Source organism: Mycetomoellerius zeteki, unplaced genomic scaffold (genome assembly GCF_001594055.1).
Source record: "Mycetomoellerius zeteki isolate Tzet28-1 unplaced genomic scaffold, Tzet1.0 scaffold31, whole genome shotgun sequence".
NCBI lineage: Eukaryota > Metazoa > Arthropoda > Insecta > Hymenoptera > Formicidae > Mycetomoellerius > Mycetomoellerius zeteki.
In genome coordinates this window covers 2,067,201-2,091,632 of record NW_017257294.1, presented here as the reverse complement: position 1 = coordinate 2,091,632, position 24,432 = coordinate 2,067,201, and the positions used below count along the sequence as shown (strand labels likewise).

The following is a 24,432-nucleotide window of genomic DNA, read 5'->3' as shown; positions in this document are numbered from 1 at the left end:
CATATCATAATTATTGGTTATTCGAGAAACTGAGCGTTCTCAGAGCTGGAGACTAGAGATGACATTTCGATAATTCAAGGCACATTCGATGCTAAATTAAATAGCAATAATAATATAATCTAACTATAAATACTGATTATCAATAATAACACATAGTGATACGGTTTCTCGAACCTTCGGTTACGAATGTCACGATATGCGGATGTTTAGACGAAAAGCGCGGATGTTTAGACGAAAAGCGCGGTTGTTTAAACAAATATGCTTCTGTATTTGTCTGACAATATGTGCTTTATACGCACATTAATTCATGCGTTAAAATAATTTATGACTTTGTCGTGCTACAAAATACAGTACAGGAGGTAGGTGTATTTTGAAATAAGATGAAAATTACAGAAGTGAGCAAATTCGTTAGAATATTTATAATTTCATCGGTCGACACCGAGTAAATTTGCTCACTTTTGTAATTTTCACCTAGTTTCAAATAAAATATACAATCAACCCCTAGGGATGCGTTCCAAAATGTAACTACAATAATCAAAGCTCTGCTCTTTAAATTTTTTAGAATAGAATTTCATTCTAAAGAAAATTTCCGTACAGCACATATCTCCAAGAGACGTTCTAAAGATGTTTGAAAGGTGTTCTAAAGACGTTTCTAGAATGTCCATTGTATAAAGTGTGCTGTGTGGGTTGAGCCAATCTTGAAAAAGAATGACTCAATGTTCAATGTTTAAGAGTGAAATGAATTCTAAAAGTTTTAGAGAGTTTTCACATCACGTAAACTACAGAATTTTGGTTAGTTTTGTTTTGAAATGGCCCAAAAAAGTGACTCCGCTCACGGGTTCTAAAAAGGTAGGAGGAACCGACGATTCGTGGGAGACGAGAGGACGGAAAAAGGGACACATCGATCGGGAAGTAGGTGGACGTGGCGGAAAATAAAAACGACATGGGCGCAGCGTTACACGTGAAACGTACGGGTCATAAAAAATCCGAAGCGCAGGTATAAACCGACCGATCTACAAGTCCGCGCGCGAGGGCGATCCTAATCTCGCGCTGTTCATGGTGCGGGGAGCAACGCACGGAAAACCAAAAAGATACCGTGAAGAAGAGGAGCAGAGGAGATCGGGACCGCTAAATTGCCGGGATTCGTTAGAAAATCGCCGGTATGCGGTGCGTCACGCATTCAGGGTGGGAAGGGGGAAAGAGGAACCCAGGGAAGATATTAGAGAGCCTCGGAGGAATTTCGAGTACACGGCATCGCCCGCGGCGTTAAGATTTCTCAACCCTCTCGGTTCTCGTCCGCCATGAGAATCAGTAAGAATTCACAGCAAATTCGAAAATCATGTTGATACCATCGATGCCCCGCCACGCTGATCGCAATATCGAGGACTTATTCACGATAGGATGCTTAACTGATTTTAGATTTCTTGTGATTTCAAAGCGATTTCAATGCAATTTTTTATAAATTTGAAATGATTTCGTATGATTTCGAGTAATTTCATGTGTGTTTAATTACATAATTTCAATTTATTTCTGAAAGATTTGATGTTGAAATGACTTCAACTGAGTTTTCGTTTAATATTCTTGATTTTAAATTGATTTCAACGATGGAGAGATACTAGACTGATTTCATGAGTGAATAGTCTCTCGATCGAGGATTCCTATAATACAAATGTCCCATTTGTTCTCCTTGTGTTTTGAAGGCCATCCGTTTCCTCCGCAACCATTTTTGGACGCCCGTCATAAACGTCGCGCTGCTGTCTGGTACTTCATTGTTGATTCATGCTTTACACCAACGTTTTTATTTCCGCCGCCGCCGTTCTGTGAGAGACATATTCGTCGCAGGCGACTGACAATAAAAAGAGACGAGAAACGTCGTTCCGTTGTACGTATCTTACGAGGTAATTAATAGAAACGAGAATTCAGCTCGTTCGCTCGTCCATAAACCGCGACGGAATGTCACGAGAGAGAGAGAGAGAGAGAGAGAGAGAGAGAGAGAGAGAAACGGAGACCGAATGACGCATAAATTTCAAGTTGTATACACGCACCCTCGCGCGAAGGATCCCGCGAACCTCGCGACGCTGTCACACGGTACAAGTTAATGATCTCGGTAATTGAATAAATGCGGAAGGCGATTAATTGCGACGCCGAGACGCGCTTTAATGAGCTGCCGTCTAAATCACCGCGCTCGACTTACTGCAAATTTAATTTAGAGTTAATCGGCATTTAATTTAAATACTCGCCTCGCGTAACTAACAGACTTATGTTTCCCATCAGTCGCACCCATCAGACGCTCGATCTAACTTTGCGTTAATTCGCAATATTCGGCCGTCCGCAGTCTAATTAAATTCGCCAGAGTACGATGACTTGGGGGTGTCACGTGTACCGACCGAGAGATACAGCCACGCAATTTTATTTCAGTGTCAAATAAAGCAGAATTTATTGCGCTTAACTCAGAATGAATATTGTGTATCTCTTTGTACAACCGTAACGGACAAAGCGTGTACACGTGATAACGAATGCAAGAGATTCAAAGTTGGAGAAACAACAAAAAGAGTTCAAACGCTGTGCATTGTATTAGAAAGCAATATCATTGTCACGGTTTTATTTTTTCTTGAATCTGGCTTTCTTTGCCGCCACCACGGCGTTGGGTGACTTTGGGTTAGCTTGATTTTTGTGTTTCTTGCTTTCGACGTGCTGAGCAAACGTGGTCTCCGAGTTTAACGATACATTGCACGGTGCGCAGTAATACTGTCCTGTGAAACAAAAAGTCATTGCATCAGCGTTAGTTATGAAACGGTGTTTCTTTTCTAATCTTTATATACCGTAACGACTTTTTACCTGATGGTGTCCGATAAATAGAATAATCTATAGGTTCCGAGACGTTAGACGCGTTCTCATTTTCAGCTGCTGAAACAAAACATGAAAAATTAGTAAGTGACATATATACACATAAGTGTGATGTTTATCTTGTTGACCTACCCGGTTCGGGTATGGGGAGTCCGTTGAGCCTGAGCATTCTCAAATGTCGGGCTCCGCGTTTGTGTGTCTCCAATTGATCCTGACGATTGGCTGAAACTTGGCATAAGTCGCAGCGCAATGGCGTAGGGTACGGTGGTGACGTATACATTGATGGTACCGCAGCTGGATTCGGCACAGTGGCAATACCGTCAGATGCAATCGGTGTCGCAGCCGGGGTGGATTGCACGTCCGTCTGAAAGGCCGTTCCAATTCCGAAGCGACCCGTCGAATCCACCTGACTGTACTGGTTCTGAGTTGGCAGCTTCTTTGATGGCCTGTAGATTGCAACTGTCTTACTATCACGACAAGAGTAATTTAACTCAATTGTTACTTGTTTATTGAATTAAAATAAATTAAAATAAATAAATTATTAAGTTACCGGATTTTTAAGTAAATATTATTACAGAGCTTGAATGCAGCTTCGTACCTCGCGCGAGGCCCGCCGTTCGCCGCCCTAATGTGCTTTTTGCCCGCGTAGTGTTGCGTGGCGTCGGTTTGCGACGTAAACCATGTTTTGCATATCTAGCAATGTAGATTGTATGCAAGGTACATTAATATACGATTTACGTATGTAAATACATAACTGTAGACGAAACATTGTAGGCCTCTTACATCACAGTAGTTTTGCCAGTCGTTATTGGTCGTACTGCTCACTTGGCCGTCTTCCGTTTTCTGTTTTTTAACGCTCTGATTGAGAAACATCGATACCTTTTTCTGATGCGGCTTGCCGTCATAGTGTAGTTTCGCTTGTAACGTGGAGTTCATCTGCAAAGTACGAAATTGCTTCGTCGATATACAATGTTGATAATTTTATCGACATGAGATTTACGGTCACAGAGTTAGAGATAAAACTAAATTTAAACGAAGAGAACTCTCTAATTATTCGATTATGATTAGCTGGGCCTTACGACTGCGTTGCACAGATCGCATTTGAGTGGTTTCATCAATGCCGACAATTCCCTTTGCGCGCTCGCCACTTTTTCTAAGAAATACATACATAGAAATTATATATTATATATAATAATTTGTTTTCTATTATTTTCAAAAAAATTCTCTAATTACCTGCGTCCTGTGCTGGATCTATAAATTCGTTTTTGCGTTTGTAAAAGTTCTTGTTCTTGTTCTTTCCTGCTGCGGTCGCCGCGGGAGATGCTACTGGTGCAGCAGGTGAACCCTTGTAAGTCGGATCGTACCACGGAGTATAAAATTCTGAAGTATCATTATCAGTCGGTATCCACCAAGGCGGCTGGGTTGGCTGTTGTCCGGGAGTTTGAGGATGCATCGTTGGATGTAGCATGTACGGATTCGGTGGCATATTGTTCGGGAACGTCCTATCAGTCGCGATCGCCACCGGGGCGACTGCCATCATGTTCTCGCTCACCGCCGGTCGTTGCTGTTGCGTCGTTGTCGATTGTGCATTGCTGTTCGAGGATTTGTTCGCAGAAGACAGCGGTGGTGGAGGCGGGGGAGGCGGTGGTGGCGGCGGCGGCGGTGGTGGAGGTGGTGGCAGATAGGTTTCGAGTCCTGTTGCGAGATAAGATTAACCAAAGGTTAACCAAAGGTTCGAAGTCATCTTTGTGTTTATAAAGAGGAAAGAAAGGGATCTTCAACCGGTATACACAGTGGTACCATATTTTTCTCATTTTAGGACACACAGGAATTTGTAAAAAAGTCTGAAACTGATAAATCATGCGACACCCCGCGGTTTTACTGCGATAATTTATTACGTCATTGTTATTCTATATATTGTAAAAAATCTTCTTGGATCTACAACATGGTGAGATAGTTATGCAGCGTATTTGTGCTTTGAATTAGTCATACCTATACTTATTTTTGTCAACTCGTACCATTTTTACAACTTAACGGTTAAGTATTGTGAAGTGACGAACAAAGGGAGACTAAAAGGAGCTTCTTCAACTTTCGTCAATGGTGTTGGACAAGTTTATTAGCGTTTGGATTTACAACAGTGTATTATTCTTATCGTAAAAAGCCTACCGATTCGTCAAAATTTCACAGCGCCGCGGGAATTACGAGATTTACGATCGTGATAATTATCGCGGACTGACGATTCGCTTTCGGCGAGAAACGTATAGATAAGTCAGACGGCGCCATTAAAACGAGATGCCTATCGCGCTTTTACAATTTACGGAGGAATCGTATTTAATTGCACGCACACGCTACATTAAGCGTCGCTATATTAATTCGCGCGGCTGGCTGATACAAAGACCTACGACATTATGCGATAATACATCTCACGCCCAGACAGCGATACATATTTAGCTTATCACACGTTTACGCCACAGTGCTGACGTAATTTATTTTAACATTCGTTATACGTAGTAGCTCCGTGTCTTCGGTATTACTCGCATAAGTTAGTATTCATAATCAGTTCTCATATCAAGATAGGTAATCTTATCACAAGTAATATATTAAGATCCTAATATGATTTTGTGATTGGCTCATGATATCTTAAGATTGTACTTAAATGATCTTAATGTAAAAGTTGATTACTTTGGGGAAAATTTTCTTAAATTTTTGAACATTTTTCAGAATACTGAGAAAGTCTATTTTTTTTCTTAAAATTTTTTATATACGTGAATTGTGAAATATTCAGATTTTTTATTCTATAATTTCTAAAAACATACCTTAAATTTTTTAAAATTTTATAAGATTTTATCCTTATATTCATTTATTAAGAACTTGTAGTCTTTCTCAGCACTTTGAAAGGTTCCCAATTTGTATAAAAAATTACAGAAATTTTTTAAAAAGATATAAATTATTCAGAAATTGTGAAAAATTTTTAAATTTATATAAAAATTCTACAAACTTATATGAAAAATTTTGAGAAAAATTTTTATCAGAGTATGAATACTGGCCATATAAACAGACTTAAATTCGTATCACACTATGCATTAGAGATCAAGGATTGCGAAGTGAAAATTAGAATTTAACCAATCGGAACGAATTCTAATCTAAAATTTTAATCTCCAATGCGTAATGTAATATGGGCTTTATTTTAATCTCGGTTTAATTTATTCTTTTTGTAATTCTTTATTCTTAAAAAGCTATAGAAAAATATAAAGAATAGATTAAACCAACCGAGATTAAAGTTTAATCTATAGTAGAAATAAACATTATACGATCATGCTGATTACATAATCAATATACAAATGCAAACTCTGACAGGCAAAAAATATTGAGTTTTTCCTTTTGGAATATTTCAGTTTGAAAGAATCAAATATTTTCATTTATTCAGAACTGACACATTCCACAATTAATAATAAAATTACATACTTTCGAACATTATAACGCTATACTTTAACTTCAAATATCAGCTACTTAGACTTCCTTCCATGTTTATATATTCGATATATTTGCATTTGACATCACCTTCAGTTTTTTTTTTTACAAAAACATGCTCTGAAATTCGTCAACCGACTTTTACAGAATCAACAAAACGATCGTAAATACATTCTAAACTTCGTTCGAGCGAAACAAACAACCAAGTCGTAGATTAGATCTGCTATAACGTAGCATTAAGCGCTCGCATGTACATTGCGTGACCCATGTACTCTTCGACGTGCGGTGCTCGCAATTTACTCGTCAACGTAATACACACATACATGATAATTGTCTCGTCCGGCGAGTCACGATCCGACGATTTCGGAGCTTCAAATAATGCCGATTACAACAGATCGTGCGCTAATTGAGATAATCTTTCAAACCTACGGAGCGTTCCGAGAATCGACAAAACATCTCCGGCAACCTTCCGTCAGGATTACTTCCTTCTTTCATTTTTGGCATCAGCTCCGCGTTGTCGTTACGGATACGAATTATTGCAAAGCGGATGAGTCGAATTGGTGTCGAGGCGAAGGGAAAGGGGGGAAAAAGGATCGTCCCGAGAATGACGCATGACTCACCCGGCACTTCTGGATTCTCTATGACTTTGGCGCTGGACATTTTTCTGCCTCTGCGAAGATTGTACTCAAACGATACTCGTTTCTATCGAGCACAGCTCGACGGAGGATTCTCGCTACGACTCACGTGGATGTCGCGATTCCGCGCCGCGGTTTCGTCGACCTCCTCGTCGTCGTCGTCCTCGTCGTCGTCGTCGTCGTCGTTGTACCCGTTGTTGTCGTTCCGTGCTCGTCACCGTTTCTCGTCGCGTAACGGCACGTAACGTCACACCGGACACACTGTAGCTCGCACGTCGACATCGACTGTCGCTTGTCCGGGGCGAAAAGTTTGGTGAGGTTAATTCAGGCGAGTTTGACACAAGCCGACGACATTACGCGAACGCGTGATATCGATCCATGGCGCAAGATGGCTGCACGCATCACGCATGTCGCGCGGGACCGATCAGTCTTATCGAGATTGCTCCCAATTGTTCTAACCTCTAAATCCAAGCGCTTCGACGCTCCGACTGTCCGTCGTATATGATCGTCGTGAGGAAGGTTCGATTTTGCTGACTGGTACGGTTAACCCATTCACGAGTTCATCAGTTCATCGCGATGGAAGACGAAATAGGTGACGAGCTGCTTCAGTGTCTCGAGAAGAAAATCGCCAGTGGACACAGCATGGTCGAGAGGTTGAAGCTCATGGACAAGATCGACGGAATTGATAAACTGATACGGAAGATTCAGCAAGAGATAAAATTTCTGGAGAAGGTAAAAGAGATACTGATTAAATTTTATACAGATAATAGGGGTGCTTTCTAACAATTAAAGATACAACTGTCACAAGAAAAGCGTTACATCCTTAATAGTTGGCAATGTTAAACAAAAATCTTTTTATAATTCTTAAAATTTTAAGAATTAGATAAATCTTATATTGGTGGAATCTTTTTTTAATTCTAAGAATTAGAAAGATTTCACCAATGTAAGATTAATTTTAATTTAGGTTCAACTTATCTTTTTTTAATTAGAATTCTACTAATCTTAGAAAAGATAAACAGTAAGTTAAATCGAGATTAAGTTAACCTTACATTGATGGAACCAGGCCTAGGACTGTTCTTTTTAGCTGAACTTCTTGAACGGTTCAACTTTCCTCTTTTTCATTTTGTTGGAGAGAAAAATGGAATAGATGAACTATGTTGTATGAACATATTCAATTAAAAAGAATAGATCTTTTATATCTCTTGAATCTTCTTGAAATCTCTTTTGTCACTTATTGGAAAGTATATGTCTCGAATGAATCTATCACGATCTGGAGTAAAAGTTTTAGAGTCAAAAATCAATTACACTAAACAAGAATTGTAATAATAATAAAATAATATTTATAATTAGAGCTTGGAAACTTTCGCATCAGTCAAATTCCCCTTTGACTCCGATAAAAAAATGTCACTCTATCAGCAAGAGTAGTTTCAAGTTTCTCAATTGACAAGAGTATCTTCACTTTTTTGTATTAACAAGATGACTTGCCTTCCGAAATTAGATGTAACGAAGATATAATATCATTTCATGTTGTATTATATTCAGCGCACAACGAACAATTTTCTATTCTTCAATCTTTGTATAATTTGTGCTTTGTAACTTATTACATTTCTTGTTGATGTCTTAATCTTAATATCTAACTTATATTATACTGAAGATGGTCTAATATAGACCGAAACGTCTATACTTTTGTAATTTAAATTATAATATAATTTGCCATTGAAATCATGCGTTTTGTGGTTCAATGCCCCATTGTTATTATTGTTTTTGTCTTATAGCCACTATTATTACTTATTTTTAAAAATCAATTCTCCATCTGATAGAATAGATCTTCAGCAAGCCAGTCGAATTAGCAGATTAATAACTTGATGCTTTTCTTATACAGGTACAATGTACAGGAAACTTGAAGAAGAAACATCTTCAAAGTTCGAATCTGACTCATCTCGATGCTATGGTGGCTCGACTATCCTGTGCAAAGGATCCCATCAGCGTAATGAGACCCTTCAAGTATCAGAAATCACGTCTGGAGGTTGATATAGTATGTAATAGTGGCGCTTCGTGGGTGAAGGTTATAGCAAGAAACGCTAGAGCATTAACTCTAATATCTCTCGGCAATGGAGAATACGGACAGAAATCTGTTCTGGACCAAGCCAATTCGTACCTTGTATGTAGCAAGTGTCATCTCCATCACTATAGACCGCCAGATGTGATATTTCATTTTGCTTACGGCGTAGAGGTTTCGCTGGCCTTGCAATTGGAACAAATGGGCATCATAGTGGAAGGAGATAGAATAGATACAAACGACGAGAACTTGAACAGTCAGTACAATTTATCTCTGATAAATATTTAAAGAAAATTAACTATATCATGTGAAAATAATTTCATTGTATACTTATTGTTCTCTTTTTGTTTTTTGGAGGTAGAACAAGATAAACTGGATTTCTCCAAAGGATCTACAAGCGATTCTGGAAAGGATTTGGATGTGGATTTGCAGTCGTTAAATACGTCTGTTCTGTCAACCGAAATCAGACTCCTGAATCTCGATGTATCAGCGCTTTTGGCTTACGTTACGAATATGGCTAATGGATATAATAATTACGTTTATCGGGAGCCATTACTTACGCAACAAGCAGAAATGGAAAAAAAACGTCCCATAAAACCGATTCTAGAAAATTTGTTTCGGGACAAAGACCTTATAATCTGCCGGACAGCATATAACAATTTTATGAGTATCATCGATGTTATTGGTGGTCCGAATGAAACGCAGCGTGCTCAAGAATTGTTAAAGAAAGTCCGAATCGTTGACGATGTTACCACTGGACGAATTATGGAGCTCCGCTTAGGCGGTAAAATTAAAGATCGATCGCGATTGATTTTTGCAACGGGCGAAAGTATGAAAAGCATTACAGTTTCTGCTAATGAAGGATTTGTAAGAGCGGCGCGCATGCAAGTAAATATATTCAGCATATATAAAATTGTTTTACTGTCAGTTTTACATCACAACGAGCAGTATTATAGATATTTTATTTTTTTCAGGGCATTGAATGTACAGTTTTCTTACACGAACCACGATCTCTATCAGAAGTTAAAGAAGGTAATGCAACAAGCATAGAGCAATCTTGATATTATTCAGAATATCTAGGCAATCATAAAGAAAATATATACTGGTACTAAGCATTTCTATATATATATTGTTAATTTATTATATTAATTTATATACATTATATAAGACGACGTTTATATATTATTTCTCTGGAGAAAGAAGCTACTATATTTCATCATTGATTATCTGAACGTTGGATTTGTTAAATTGAAGCTCTATATTTTCTTGAAATTCTGCAAAATATAAAATAAATTGTTATTACATAAAAGGCGATGTGTAAGATTAAAATATTCAATAATACCATCGATAAATTTGTTGAAATGAGGATTCTTTTCTTTGGCTATCTGTATACATTCTTTACTTTTCTCCCTGTTCCTAAGATGCATATAACATTTAGCGCTATTTAAAAGAGCTTTTAAGTTTGAGGCATTCAGTTTTAACGTCCACTCGCAGTCGTGCAAGGCTTTTTCAAATAATCCGAGATTCACATATGATAACGCGCGATTATTCCATAATACAGCAGAATCTTTACGTTGTTCCAATGCTTTACTATAATAAGTCACGGCCTTTTCGTAATCGCCTTCTTTAAATGCACCGTTTGCAATTCTCTTTAATGTTTCCGCTCGTTCATTTCTAATCTTACGTTCTTCAGCTCGTTTTTTAGCGTCGTTTTCCACGCTCTTCATGAATATCTCTATTTATATAAATTGCGTCAATTTATAATTTGCTCGCCAAATAGACCAAACAATAACATAATACATGTATAAATGTACCTCGCGACATTTGATTCGGATCATTATTTGAATCATGTTCCTTTGACGGATATTTATTAATTATTGACCGATCGGTTTTAACTTTTATCTCGCCGTCTCCATAGATTTCTTTTTTAACACCTTGTTTTAACATCTCATCGGCTAACTTTTTCCCGCATTCTTGCTCTTGTTGATCGAAAGATGCTAACTTTTTCACGATTTTTTCTTGAACGACGAATTTTATTGATACAAGTAAATTTGCAATATAATTACATGTCATACTTACCCACTTCAGTGACACGATGCATGAAATTTTGAAACTCTTCTTCTGTTACATGTCTATCAGGGTTTAATTTATTAACAATATCATTTGTCTGTTCTATTTTATCACAACTTACTTTATTCTTCATATCCATTCTTTATGTAAAATCGTAGGAACAATTGCAAAAATCTTTTGTGTGAGCTATTATAAGGAGAAGTGTCAAGTTTGCTTCCAAGGAAACGGCTATATAACAGAGTTGCTATGGTTTGTTACGCTACATATCTACTATGGCTGCTTTCTTTTTAATATAATTGACATTTTTAACACAAAGTTAACACACGTCGCTTTCCATTTATTTATAATTTTGTTTAAATTCAATCATACTTTTCAACTCTGTTGGCAAAGAGAGTCGGAATGTGTTCAAATGTCATTTTGAGTGATATCAGGACACATCTGCAAATCAGCTTATTTGTAATATACATAGGGTGCTCTCCAGCAAGAGACACATGGTGCTTTCCATCACAAGGACACAGTCAGACACTATGTGACACGATGAATCGTTTCATTCTTGTTTAACGTAAACAAACAACAAGCACTGTTAAAAAAAGAGAAATTTGCTTCCGTTATATGAAATAGAAGCAATTTCCAGCAGGTACATTAAAAATATTTAATGTTGTCAATGAAAATGAAGTTATAAATAAATTTAATGTTTACTATTTATATATCACTATTTATATATATATTGTATATATGTAGTAAATTTCATGCAAATCTATATAAAATTTATTAAAAAATGTATTAAACTTTGTAAAATTTTATGAAAAGTACACTAAATTTCATATACATGTACACAAATATACTTTTCAGTTGCAAACACATTAAATTTAATTTAATGTCATAAAATTGAATTTAATTTGTGTAACTTAAAAGTAATATAACGATTTACTGTATTACATTGCGTCTGATTGTGTCCTTGCTGAAAAGTACCCACAGATAACACAGTGAATCGTAGTATCCTTGTTTACCAATATTAAACAAAGATGAAATGATCATTGTATTACACCAAGTTTCTTGTTGAAAAGCACCGTTTGAAAAATTTTAAACTAAGGATGGCAGTACAAAGACTTGCATAAGGCATAATAGAATCAGTTAATTAGAATTTTTTATTTCATAGAAAGGAAAGAAATGAAGGATTTTTGATTGGCCTTCATTATAAATTTTGTGAAATTAGGTATTAAAAATTCGCACACACTGCGCATATGGTGGTCTATTAATTGTGGCAAATTGTTCCGTGAGTGTTGATTTCGGTCGATTTATGTCTCTTAAAAAGAAAGCAGTCTGTTATATTATGTACATATAAATCGATCTTAGAGCCAGTTGATTCACCTTCGAATAAATTACGACAACTATGTAGAAATTTATTTAATAGATAAAAGAAAGAGCGAAAGACAGAGACGACGAGCGAGTTGAAATTTATCAAAAGGTGAAACAATTCAGTCATAATGTATCTATTATCAATTGAATTATCGCATAAATGAAATTTACATCAAAGAATAATTTTAATCGTACACGTAGATTTTAAAATAAGTTATGATTTGCACAGCTTTATTATAAAACAGCAAGCTCATGCAACGTAAACATTGAGGAAACGATGATTAATTATTGTACAAGTCTGAAACTTCAAATGTCATGTATATGAATATCAAAGTGTAATATGTGAGAACATGCAACAATACTTATATACATTTCTTTATCGATTGATGAATCTTAATCACATTAACTGTTTGAATCTTTTCTAGGTGGAAGGTCCTTATAATGAGCGCTCTTATTTATTGACTGGACCAATATTTGAGAATACAACTGTTGCATGGTTTTATTGCTTTCCAAGTTCTCATTGTCAATTTCATCAACTTCTAAAGGATCCATGTCAACGTCTTCCTCCATGTCAGAAGATATATCGATTTCATCCTTTATGTAAACTGTATTTAAATTGTTATCTTCACTCGAATTTTTCTTAACTTTTCTCCTATCTAAAGGTTCGTTTATTTTATTATCTGACACAGAAGTGGATGGTTTTCCTGCTGTGATCTCTACTTCGTCCATAATACAACGCACTTTCTGAAAAGATAATGGTTTGTTTGTTATTGTGGATAACACACTTGGCCAACTGATCTCGGGATATGTCGGAAAGTCTTTTCTCTTTCGCTGCATGGGGGACATTCTTCGCACTCCTTTACTTGTACTTGGCTCGTTAATGTCTATAATACTGATACCGGAATTGCTAGTCTCTAGCCGTTGACACAACTCGCTTATGTTAATCTCTTCGTTCTTCGGCGTTTCCTGAGGAACTTTGGCTGTCGTTTTGTAAGGATTCGTCTTCGGAGCAAATCTTGTCTGCGGAGTCGTTCTGCCTTGTGTTTTCGTGCTTGTCTCATGTTCTGAGCTGACATTGCTTTTAACAGGTGAATTCTTGGCTTCCTCCAGTTTTAATCGCGACACCGTCGTCGTCTTCTTCAACGCGTCGTAGTACTCGTTGTTAGAACCTTCGGACAGCAACGATGGCGGGAGGTGCCGGAGTCCGGTGACTTCCAGGGTCTCTGCCAGTTTGAGCAATCTCCTAACCTCGCTCTGAACTACCTGTATCTCACCACAGTACATGAAATTCACGAGAGTCTTGAGATCATCAGCCTCGATGTCGTGCAGGACGATCATCGGATGCGGATGATCGTTGGCCAGAAGCAACCGACGGAAGAAGGAGCTCGAATTGGCCAGTACCATCTTGTGACATTTGAGAATCGTACCGTCCTTACACGCCAGGGAGAGATCGACGAATTGCTGTTTCTCGTAACAAGTGTCGAGCGAGCCCACCATGTGCGTTGGGAAGCTCTGCCACTTGAAGCTCAGCACGGAATCCTCCTTCATCGTTGCGCTTTTAAGTCAACTCTTCAAGTCAGAGATCTCGTCAAATTTCGTGATCAAGCGACGCGGGACATTTGATTAGCGGCGTTTCTAACAACAGTACTCGCCATGACACCACGTGCCGCTGTTGTGCATCGTCGTCGTCACGTCACGAAGCCGTCCAAAGATGGGGGATGGAGATATTGAAGATGGAGCTGAGACGAAGATGTTAGATTGTAGAGCAACGTAGAGGTGGATTTTTCCAGTAGGACTTTTCGTACGCATGCGTGAGTACGTCACTGCACGATCACGTGATCATTTTCTCCATTTTTCCGTTTCGTTCTCGAAAGATTTGTTGTCCCGATTGCACCAATGTTACTTTAATTTTAAGCGAGGCTTAAAACTCTCTCCGTCTCTATCGGCTTTAAAAAAAGAATGAGGGAATGTTAAGCTTTTAAAATATTCATAGACATATTGTACGTATATTTACGCACATAGGTGTGTTAAAACGCCCCAAACAAATTTTATTTTTATAGTTGTTTTTTATACATTAGCATTTATACAGTTAAATTTACATTATATATTTTATGAAACAGAGTAATGTAAACATAATAACTGAACTTTTCAAGACTTCTGAACAATATTTTTTTTCCTTTTTCAAGGTTTTTGAGATAATTTTTTATTTAATTTTTACTTACTCAATTTTTATATTATCATCAGGTTGTAATAAGTCTAACTATAAAACCAAGAAATTAAAAATCTTGCTTAATTTAGTTATATTAAATCGGCTAATAACTAGAAATTTTTACATTACCATCAAATTAAGCAAGACTATAAGTCTAAACCACGAATTAAAAAACTAAAAAACCGGACTAAAAAACTTAGAATGCATTCAGGGAGACGCTAGTGCTATTTGTGGCATTTTATCCTTATTTTATGTCTAATGAACGCTAAAGATAGACTGAAGAGGACAAAAATTTTGAAATTCCCGCCAAATTCGGGCTGCTCGACTCGAGATATCGAAGATCGAAGGGTCGAAAGTCGCGAGGTCTCGACGCTCGTCGGTACGCTCAACCGTAACGGGGGCGACTTCTCGACGGTCCAATTGGCTTCGATAATTGCAAATGGTCGTTTAATAACAGATGATTGAACGCGTAACGCGGCGCGCGGCGTGGCATTTATCTGTCAAAAGCGGTGGCGGCCGGCCGACGAACGTTGTGATGCGCCGTCGGCTGACGCGCGTCCGTTGACCGTTGAACCGGCGAGGCGTGGATCTGCGGACGCTCCGAAGGCTCGTTACTTTTCCCGGCTCCGGCAACGACGGCGGGCGACGGGGACGACGACACGACACGACGGCGGGCGACGGCGCGGCGCGGGAGAGCGAGAGAGCGACAGAGAGGACGAGACGCGCGAGCGTGCGGAGCGAGCGACCTTTGAATAACCGACGCGTACGTTTATTATTATGTGATTGCGGGTCGCGCGCGGGTTGACGGCGTAACAAGACAGACGATAGGAAGAAAGCTGAAGGAAAATGCGGAGCACCGACGTTCTCTGCTATCTCATCGTGGCGACTCTCGCCGTTCTGTCGACACTCGGTCGTGCAGGTGAGTACGCACATTGGATTTATTCCTCGAGAGTATATACATCGTGGAGCAGCCGGGATAGAAAGAGAGGAGAGAGAGAAAGAGAGAGAGAGAGAGAGAAAGAGAGAATATATCGTGCCAGGCCCGCTGTCTGGCTGGTAAATTAAAGCCCGAGCGAAATTGGTTCGTCCGAGCGAGCCGCCGCAGTCACCCCAGCTTAACCACAATGGTCTTCTTCCGCTCTTTCTCTCTCCCTCTCTTTCTTTCTTTCTCGAATGCCTCTCGATCCCTCCGTCTCCGTCGTTCCTTCTCGAAATCACGGGTCTGAGAGAGCACCCTCGGCCGCTACGCGGAATCGTCCAGATCAACCCGCAACACGTGTGACGCTCTTGTGAACTCTCGTTCCTGCACTTCCGGCAGTTTCCACGCCGAAAATGATGCGTTAAAAATGCGCTTTTCACGACGAGAGATATCCGCCGAAACTTATCCCGGGTATTCTCTAAATTCTTTGGAGTGAAATCTTATTCCAGAGTGAAAACTGAGCCAGTCTTATAAACGAGTGGCTCAGTTTTCAATCTTCACCTAAGGAACACATAAAAGTCAATAAAAAAATCAAATGGCTTTATTTTGATTCTTAACGTCAATAAACAGTCAATAGTTAAATTTTGTAATTAAAAGAATCATCATTTTGACTTTCATGACGTCAAAATAATGTTATTCCGACTTTCTCTTCACTCGGTATGTTTTTTCGGTAAGAATGAGGTTTCATCAGTGAGATTCACTCTAAAGGCTTTAGAGAGTAATCGACGTTGATTCTTACTTTTATATTCTATTTTATTTAAATAGTTGCAATTTTTATGCGCTTCGCAGAAATACAGGAAATACTACCGGCGATAATTTAACAATATCATGCTCTGCGATCCGTGGACAGTACACGCAATATGATAAAAATGCAAATAATTGACAACAATGCAAATAACCGAGGATCGTTTTAAAAAGTATCGAGTTGCTCCGTAAAAATGAAGCTCGATGGAAATTTCGCCCGTGACTTTCTCTATTGACACAATCACCGTAATTTTTTTGTAGATAAAAACACATTGAAATAACGAACAAATTACATCACTCTTCGTATTGCCTCTGTCTATTGAATGCCAAATAAACATATGTATGTATATATATATATATATATATATACACACGTCTCGCGTCTCGACGTCTCCATTGAAATATTTTTCTTCGTTCGCTGATTTATCGTCTCTCGCATTTTTACGTTGCATTCAGTTTATTGCGAAAGCGAATTTGAAATGATTAGTTGCTAGGATCCCGCCGTTTTTCCCGTATAATTACGACGTCAAAGCGCGCGCGAGAAACTCATTTGCGATAAACATGTCTCTTTAAGGACATATTTTTTATTTCACCGTCGATTTATGGACCTGTGCATCCGTACCGATGTACTTCCTTTTTTTTTTATTGCGTGACATAATCGACGATTGCTTCAGGGTAGAAATCGAACCGTGACGCAATTAATCTGTTAGTTTGACGCCTTGTCAGTTTATTACGGTACAATATCGAATTACATGCTTTTTGTCGCTAATTAATTTCTGCTAGATATTTTTATCTCTTATATATACTCTCTAAATTCTTCGGAATGGAATCTTATTGTAAAGAACGAAAATTGAGCCAGTCTTAAAAAAGAGTAGCTCAAGTTTCAATCTTTAAAAGTTTGATTCCATTTTACTCTTCAGAGTGAGATTCACTTTGAAAGTTTTGGAGAGTACGTGTCACGTAGATGACAGGATAATGCCACGATACATTTATTTTCACATTTCGTATCATCGTTTTGAGATTTCTACTTGATTGCTTTGTGGCTTTTTCACTTACTGCCAACGTTTCTTAAATAACTGAAGGAAACAGCATTTTTTCTATATTTTTAATCTTCAAGTAGGTAGATTTAAAGATACGATAAGTCGGGTATTCAAGAACATTCCAAAACAATTTAATTTTATAAATCAACTAATAAAACAAGGTAATAAAACAAAAGTTACGAGCAGGATTTTTTAACGTTAAATTAATACATAATAAAATTCATGTACTAAACAAACCCAACATTATAATCTCAGATTTTGATCTAACATTATGGTCTCATGTTTGTTTAGTAAATTTGAGTTTTATTTATTGTGGGTTAATTTATTATTAAAAAATCCGCTTTAACTCGCTTTAACTTAATCCCATGTTTTATTAATTGATTTGTAGTTTTTTGAGCCTTTGTTATCAACTTATTGTTTAATTTTGTAGTTATATTTTTTACTAATATATTATATCATAATTAACATTACACTGAAAAAGAGTTTGATAATAGTTACCAAATGTTTAGTGTTAAATGTTTGGTTAATATAACCAGAAAATAATTTTTACTTTCCCTAAATATTTTTGGTTATATTGACAAAATATTTAATTGGCATTCACTAAACACTTAGTAACTATTATCAAACTTCTTTTTCAGTGTAGTGATACAATTATAAGATAGAGGAAGTAAAAGTAATAAAATTTTAAAACTTCTGCGGTATCTGGAAAATACGTTTTATTTTCCTTTTACAGACAAGGTTTTTCAAGAAACCTATATCTAGAGTATCTGTTGCCATCTCATCTAGCCACTTAAAGGCAAACGTATCTGACAATGAGTATCGTAATTTGTCGGTGACGAAGTCTGTTTATCTCGGAAAACTATTTTCGCCACGTAGAGATTTTCCGGTGATCTACGACGATTTATCGGTCGCACGGATCCGTCGTAATTGGTTTTACGACGTGGATATTTGACCTTGTTTCATCCGCTGTCTGTTTTTATTTGTCGTATATCTGTGTCGATCGTACACGGAAAAAAAAGATTAGCTGCCACAGCTAAAAATTAGGCAGTTAAATTCAGTAGCATTATATGGACACCTAACGTCGTATCTGCGAGGTCTAATTTCCATTAGTTGCGAGGCCTAAATATTATCATTGTAACAGACAAGCATTTTGTTATGTCGATGTATTGATCATTGCAGCAAACGTTTTCTGTGTAACAGACAATTTGATAGCAAGTACAGTTTCAGCAAACCATATTTAACTGTAGTAGACAATTTTCTTTTACACGGACATATCCGATAACTGTGACAACTAACTTCACATGTTGCTAAATAAATCGATCTGTAACAGCATGCATATTTTGCTATCACGTCTTTATATTAACTACAGCAGCAAATCCTTTGTATGTATTAGCAAATTCATAGAATTAACCAGTAAACCAGAAACATTTTTTTTCTGTGTACCGTACCATGGATGAAAACGAGATGGCTCGATGATTCTACAAGCTTCATGCACACCGTTCCACATTGAAACGGTTCCATATTAATTTAAATAACCGGCAGGTTATATAAGCACGTGCGCGCAAAGAATTCGTCGAAAAGAAAACCGGCAGAACGGTATTCGCGCGAATATCGCATGAATATCCGTTTCGGAGCGTATTTTAGCGTGGGCGAGAAAACGCGCGATTTCCTCCGCCTACTTCGCTCGTACTTTCATTGCACATTTGTTTATTTGAGAGTTACACGTGCACCGCACGTGGCGGGTCGTCCGTACATTCGTACGACAAAGGAATAAATATACAGAGTTAATAAAACGGAACACCTTGTATACAATCGTGGGTCGAAAATAAGTTTACTCGGCGATACCAGTCTCTCGATATACCAACGTTTTATGTGTTTCTCTCATATCTTCTTTCCACATCTTCCGTAACCAATTTTCTTAAAAGGATGTTCTATGTATAAAATACACTTCAGAAAATTCCAAGTGAAGACTTACGCTGTCTTAGGCGGATATACGCGGGGTTCATACATAATAAACAAGAAGAGTCGGCAAGGGATACCGTGTTATGCATGCACGTGAAATCTTTCGGTGAATTCGCGTTTACGTGGCGAAACTCGGTCGGATGAAATTGGATAGTCGACGCGAAATTGAGCGAAGACACGCGAAGAGTATTCCTGTAGCTTTCTTTTCGAGTAACATTTAGTTTTATGGGTATCATCGTATAATGTGAGTTTTCACTCTGAGAATATTGAATCTGTGTCTCGGGACCTGTTCTGTACTTTTTATCGCGTTTTTAGCATATTCTTTTGCCGTATCAATTTAAAAATCACGATAGCGATAACAGCGAATCGATTACATATTTTTTATTCACACAGATAAAGTGTGCGGAATTGCATCGATTTCGCATCGTTGTTATCAGAATATTTCATTGATTGCAATGTTTTTCAATAATTCAAGATACCGACAGCTGACTGTATACTATTATAAATATCAGCAAATGCCAATTACAGTTCTTCTTCTTGTTAATTTAATGCTGCATTTTTTTACGCAACAAGCAACATTTTTATTTATCTTCTTCTAATTCTAATTCTAATAAGCATCTAAAGATTTTATAATAATATTCGCTATTATTATCCAGATGAGAATAATTCAGAACTGCTTCGATTTTATTGTTTGATCGAAAGAACGGTTTTATTGAAATACCTAAAAATTTAGCTAAATGTAAATATGAAAATAATTTTGTTGTGTTATCAAAATAATTAGTAGAACGCTTAAACATCGATAACAACGCCGCAAAAAATTTTAACCTAGCAATTCCAGTAATCAGTTTGATCGTCCTATATAATTATCTTAATAGTCCAAAGTTCTTTTCTGCCTAACTCTTTATTTTCAAATATATAATTTATATTGCAAATACCTTCTGCTTACTGTTTACATTAATTTATTAATTAATTATACTGGTGAATATATTATTCAGGGAATTAAATCAGCATTTAGCTGCAGCCTCGTTTTTTGTCTGCAATTAGTACTGTATTTATATTGCATATACATATGTGTTATTCGATATGTCTCTTTATTATTTGCATTCGATAAAGTTATTATTATTGTTATTAATTATTTTTAGATTTGTATCGTTTATTCGCGATGCTTATACCTTTTATTCTCTTCTCAGATATCGTTTTGATTTTGTATTATCGAGGAGAAGATAGTTACATAATCCAAGTGTAATCTTAACTCACGGTAGGAATATCCTTTTGAATGGAATTCTCCTTCGATTCTGGTACGATTTAACGGCGGATTGCCTGCTGTGAGACTTCATGAAAGAGAGATGAACAGACTCTTTGTTCACTTGAACGATCCGATTTTACGACGTTATCGCGGAAAAGTGGTCCGTATTGTATGCCGCGAGAATGTAATAAATGGATCGAATATGATATCTCGAAACACTGAAACCGTTGAAACTCTACACCGACAGCGAATCTGCCGGTCTGAATTACGTGATTATATTCAACGCGCTTTACGATCGGGCGACATAAATTGTCGACATTGCAAAGTCGTACAGCCGGAGATGTAATGTTAATTTTATTCGCGAAGATAAAATCTTGACATACGAGAAATTATTTTTCAACGTAAAATTTTTTTTACGGACACACGTTATTCTTTATTGACGACAATTTATGTAATGACGTGTACATTTCCGTGATGTTTCAACGAGCGAAGCCACGTAGGACGACGTTATAGAATTAATACAACACCTATTAATACAACAGTTATTTAAATCAAAAATAAGTCTCATAATACGCTTGACTCAGCCTCAGTGCGGTTAACCCCCCATATATGCTGTTGATAAAACGAATTCATCTCTATTAACTGATTCAGCCAATCATGCGTCACGCGGGCTCGATGGAGTTACGAAAATGCCATTCATCCTCGTGTCTCTTTGTGTCTTCTGTTCGGATGAAATAATGAATTGTTGGACGATGATAACGAGACAGATAAGAAACGTAGCGCGTTCGATTAAGTCTCACATGTTGCACGTAATTATCGATTTACTTTTATATGAGGTATTGTCGTATTGTTTTGAATTATGTGACTTTATCTCTTCAAGATTACAGGCAATCTCCAAAGCAGTCTCGAACAAAGCTTTCGAATGATACGTAATTCACAAAATCTCTTTATTTAATGCAGAATTTATTTATAACATTTTATTGTGTTTTGAAACAATGACTGTTTTTATACTATAGATAGAATGATTAATTGTGTTTTAGAATTCTCAGAGAGTCATCTGTATATTATATAATAATAGAATATGAGATTTAAGTCTCACTCTCTTTTCCAGTTTATTTGTTATCACAAAATTGTCATGTTTATAATTGGATTAAAATTTAAATGTTATCTTAACAATTATAATTTTGAAATGATATGCAGTATTTGAATATTATTTATGTTGCTTTAACGATTATGAATTGAATTAGCATTATTTTAGCAGCGAACGAGCGAAGCGAAGCGAATCTCTTATTGTTCCATCAGACAATGGCAGCAAATATTTTTAGTTGACTAGATCAACATACAGAAATTTTGTTGACTTTGGATTACATCCAACTTAAACATGACTACTCGTGCTATTAGTTATTATCTTTTTGTAATATCTTTGTTGCTTTCTCAATAAATATTTATTTTCCGAGCTATTTTGATATCGCCGGTATATCAATGTTGTGTCGTACTGGTATATTACAGAGTATAATACTCATAAATATTCAACAATAAATGCAATTATTTCTTGAAATTTTCGCAATTTTTCATAAACGATATAAGTATCCCTTTAAAATATAGTATTCTGTTTTTTTTTTTAATTCGTTCGATGCTTATAGCAATGCGTTGAATATTAAGCGGAGATCTGGCGAGTTTATCGAATGCAAGTTGAAAGAATGCTGGATGTTCTGGATCGACAGTGATTCATTTACCATTAAAGTATTGACGGTGATTCTTTTCAGAGAGCAACGACGATGTACACACATCGAAATCGTGTAACACTTCGGAACTCAGCGAGCAGTGCGGTAAAAATCAGAGGTGCCGTGTAATCAGCAATGGCAAACAGATGTGCGAGTGTCAACGAGATTTTCATTTTGTTGATGGTGAATGCATTAGGGTTACATTCACGATGGCGAATGTCGACGTTACCACCCTCAAGCCAGAGCAGAGGTCCGAGTCAGGAGGTACGTGTACACCGGGAAACGCAGTAATCCGCTGCTGAATGTTTGTTTGTTCTTCATCATAAGTTTTACCATGAAAAAAAATAGGGACACTGGTTTTTCTAACAATCGCTTTTATCATTTTTTGACGATACTTTTGAAGATAAGACCCAAATTCCGAGTATATGCAATCAACCTTAAGATCACCTTATGAGCGTCTTAACTCATGATTAGATAATACTGTTTAACTTGCCTATTATTCATTTACTGACTACGATAAAGAAACAAGAGGAAGAAAAAGAACGACCCTCATAGTTAATCAAAGTAGCTAATGTCAACAGCGAACTAAATTTTCAATCAATTTGATTTAGGTAGCTCTGTAGCCGCCGGTCTGCTAATACCCACCTTCCTCATAGTAGTCGGTGTACTACTGTACTTTGGTGCGAGACGGTATAAATGGCTACAACGATTTCGACAGTATCGTCACAATCGTTACGGCAATGTCATAGTCACGAGAGACGACGATGACGACGACGATCCACCGATAGCGTAAAAAAAATGATAAATAAAATGTAAGGGAGAATTATAGAGGTGCACACACACACAGGCCGCGTGTACCAAATGATCAAACTTGAATAGGTGCAGTATATGCTTGTGTGTTGACAGAACGTACACAGTGACGAGGCTGTAGTGTGGACTTTGATACGGGAATACACACACACATATATATATATTCGGTTGGTGACACTTGTTTTGATTCCTTTAGGAATCGTTACCACGTAATTCCGTGCAAGTATCAGCAGGGAAGTATATCTACTAGGTGTACAAGAGGCGGGAGAAGAAAATGAATTACGAGGCCAAATGTAAAGATGCACTTGCGCGAGTAATTATGCTTTTATTATCAATCCGAAGATAGATTGGCTGCGTTCAGCAGAACACAACAATTTTACAAACATTTTATGATTGTTTGCTGAGATAGGATCATTCTTCTAGATCTAAAAGTATAATCCATTCAATGCGAAAAAAAACTTCCAACAGTTGCAAACTAAAAGTTCTACTGAACGCAGCCATTATTAAACATCGATTGTCAACTTAATGTCGAGGACATACAAATATTATATATATAAATATATATACTTTACATAAGTATAATGATTGTATAATTGCATACATAATTGTAATAATTATATATATTTACAGTTCCAAAAAATGAAATATTTTTGGCAAAATTCAATGTTTATCCATCGAGGATGTAAAAGCATTGTTACTCTCACGCTAGTTGCCGAATCTATATTTATATGTGATGGTTGATTAAGAAATATAAAGCATAATAGACTATGTTTATGATAATTCTAAGCATTCATTGAGAGCATAATTTTTTACATTGATATTAAAATAAGCTGGTCAGTAAATCTTATATACTATATTAATAGGTGTATAATAATCAGGTGATCGTTTTTTTTATCACCATCCTCGCTATAGCTGGAATTTAGGAAAGTTTATATTAAATGTTGTGTGTCATTATTGTGAATAGGATTACGTCTATTCTCTTTTACAATAATATTTGATGAAGTAATGTGATTAATACGCCGAAATCTCTTTTAAATTTTCTTAAATTACGATTAATTTTTTGATCTCTGTAATAATAATTAAATTTAAGCATCTAAAAGGATATTTAAATTTAGATATTTAATATAACTACTATAAATATTTTTTTCCGATTTACAAATAATACAATTTTTTTTTTCTATTAATCCATTACTGATATATAAATTTAAGACGAATACCAAATAAACTCTTTATTATTTTTATGTGGATCTAAATTAGTACTTACTTAAACTGCAGGA

At 36.8% G+C, this 24,432-nt stretch overlaps 4 protein-coding genes across 6 annotated transcripts; 2 read left to right on the top strand and 2 right to left on the bottom strand.

Moving 5' to 3' along the window:
- Positions 1-2,412: 2,412 nt before the first annotated feature.
- On the bottom strand, positions 2,413-7,169 carry LOC108724754 (zinc finger protein 385D). 2 transcript variants are annotated; one of them, XM_018451355.1, is made up of 8 exons: positions 6,939-7,169; positions 4,081-4,542; positions 3,927-4,000; positions 3,631-3,783; positions 3,446-3,540; positions 2,980-3,293; positions 2,839-2,904; positions 2,413-2,753 (listed from the first exon to the last, which is right to left on the bottom strand). In XM_018451355.1, the coding sequence occupies exons 1-8, from the start codon at positions 6,976-6,978 to the stop codon at positions 2,602-2,604; spliced, it is 1,356 nt and encodes a 451-aa protein (XP_018306857.1). In that variant the 5' UTR covers positions 6,979-7,169; the 3' UTR covers positions 2,413-2,601. The 2 variants fall into 2 exon arrangements, with proteins under 2 accessions (XP_018306857.1, XP_018306856.1); XM_018451354.1 differs by having other exon boundaries at positions 2,839-2,907; positions 6,939-7,166.
- A 274-nt stretch (positions 7,170-7,443) lies between these two features.
- LOC108724755 (UPF0415 protein C7orf25 homolog) lies at positions 7,444-10,120 on the top strand. The gene is made up of 4 exons (XM_018451356.1): positions 7,444-7,685; positions 8,836-9,268; positions 9,374-9,900; positions 9,987-10,120. Exons 1-4 carry the CDS (start codon positions 7,530-7,532, stop codon positions 10,071-10,073), a joined length of 1,203 nt encoding a protein of 400 aa, XP_018306858.1. The 5' UTR covers positions 7,444-7,529; the 3' UTR covers positions 10,074-10,120.
- An 86-nt stretch (positions 10,121-10,206) lies between these two features.
- On the bottom strand, positions 10,207-14,250 carry LOC108724615 (tetratricopeptide repeat protein 12). 2 transcript variants are annotated; one of them, XM_018451067.1, is made up of 5 exons: positions 13,880-14,250; positions 11,092-11,222; positions 10,827-11,030; positions 10,355-10,747; positions 10,207-10,286 (listed from the first exon to the last, which is right to left on the bottom strand). In XM_018451067.1, the coding sequence occupies exons 1-5, from the start codon at positions 13,987-13,989 to the stop codon at positions 10,219-10,221; spliced, it is 906 nt and encodes a 301-aa protein (XP_018306569.1). In that variant the 5' UTR covers positions 13,990-14,250; the 3' UTR covers positions 10,207-10,218. The 2 variants fall into 2 exon arrangements, with proteins under 2 accessions (XP_018306569.1, XP_018306568.1); XM_018451066.1 differs by lacking the exon at positions 13,880-14,250 and having other exon boundaries at positions 10,827-11,009; positions 11,092-11,656.
- An 810-nt stretch (positions 14,251-15,060) lies between these two features.
- On the top strand, positions 15,061-23,683 carry LOC108724629 (uncharacterized). The gene is made up of 3 exons (XM_018451083.1): positions 15,061-15,569; positions 22,388-22,609; positions 22,957-23,683. Exons 1-3 carry the CDS (start codon positions 15,497-15,499, stop codon positions 23,136-23,138), a joined length of 477 nt encoding a protein of 158 aa, XP_018306585.1. The 5' UTR covers positions 15,061-15,496; the 3' UTR covers positions 23,139-23,683.
- Positions 23,684-24,432: the final 749 nt, after the last annotated feature.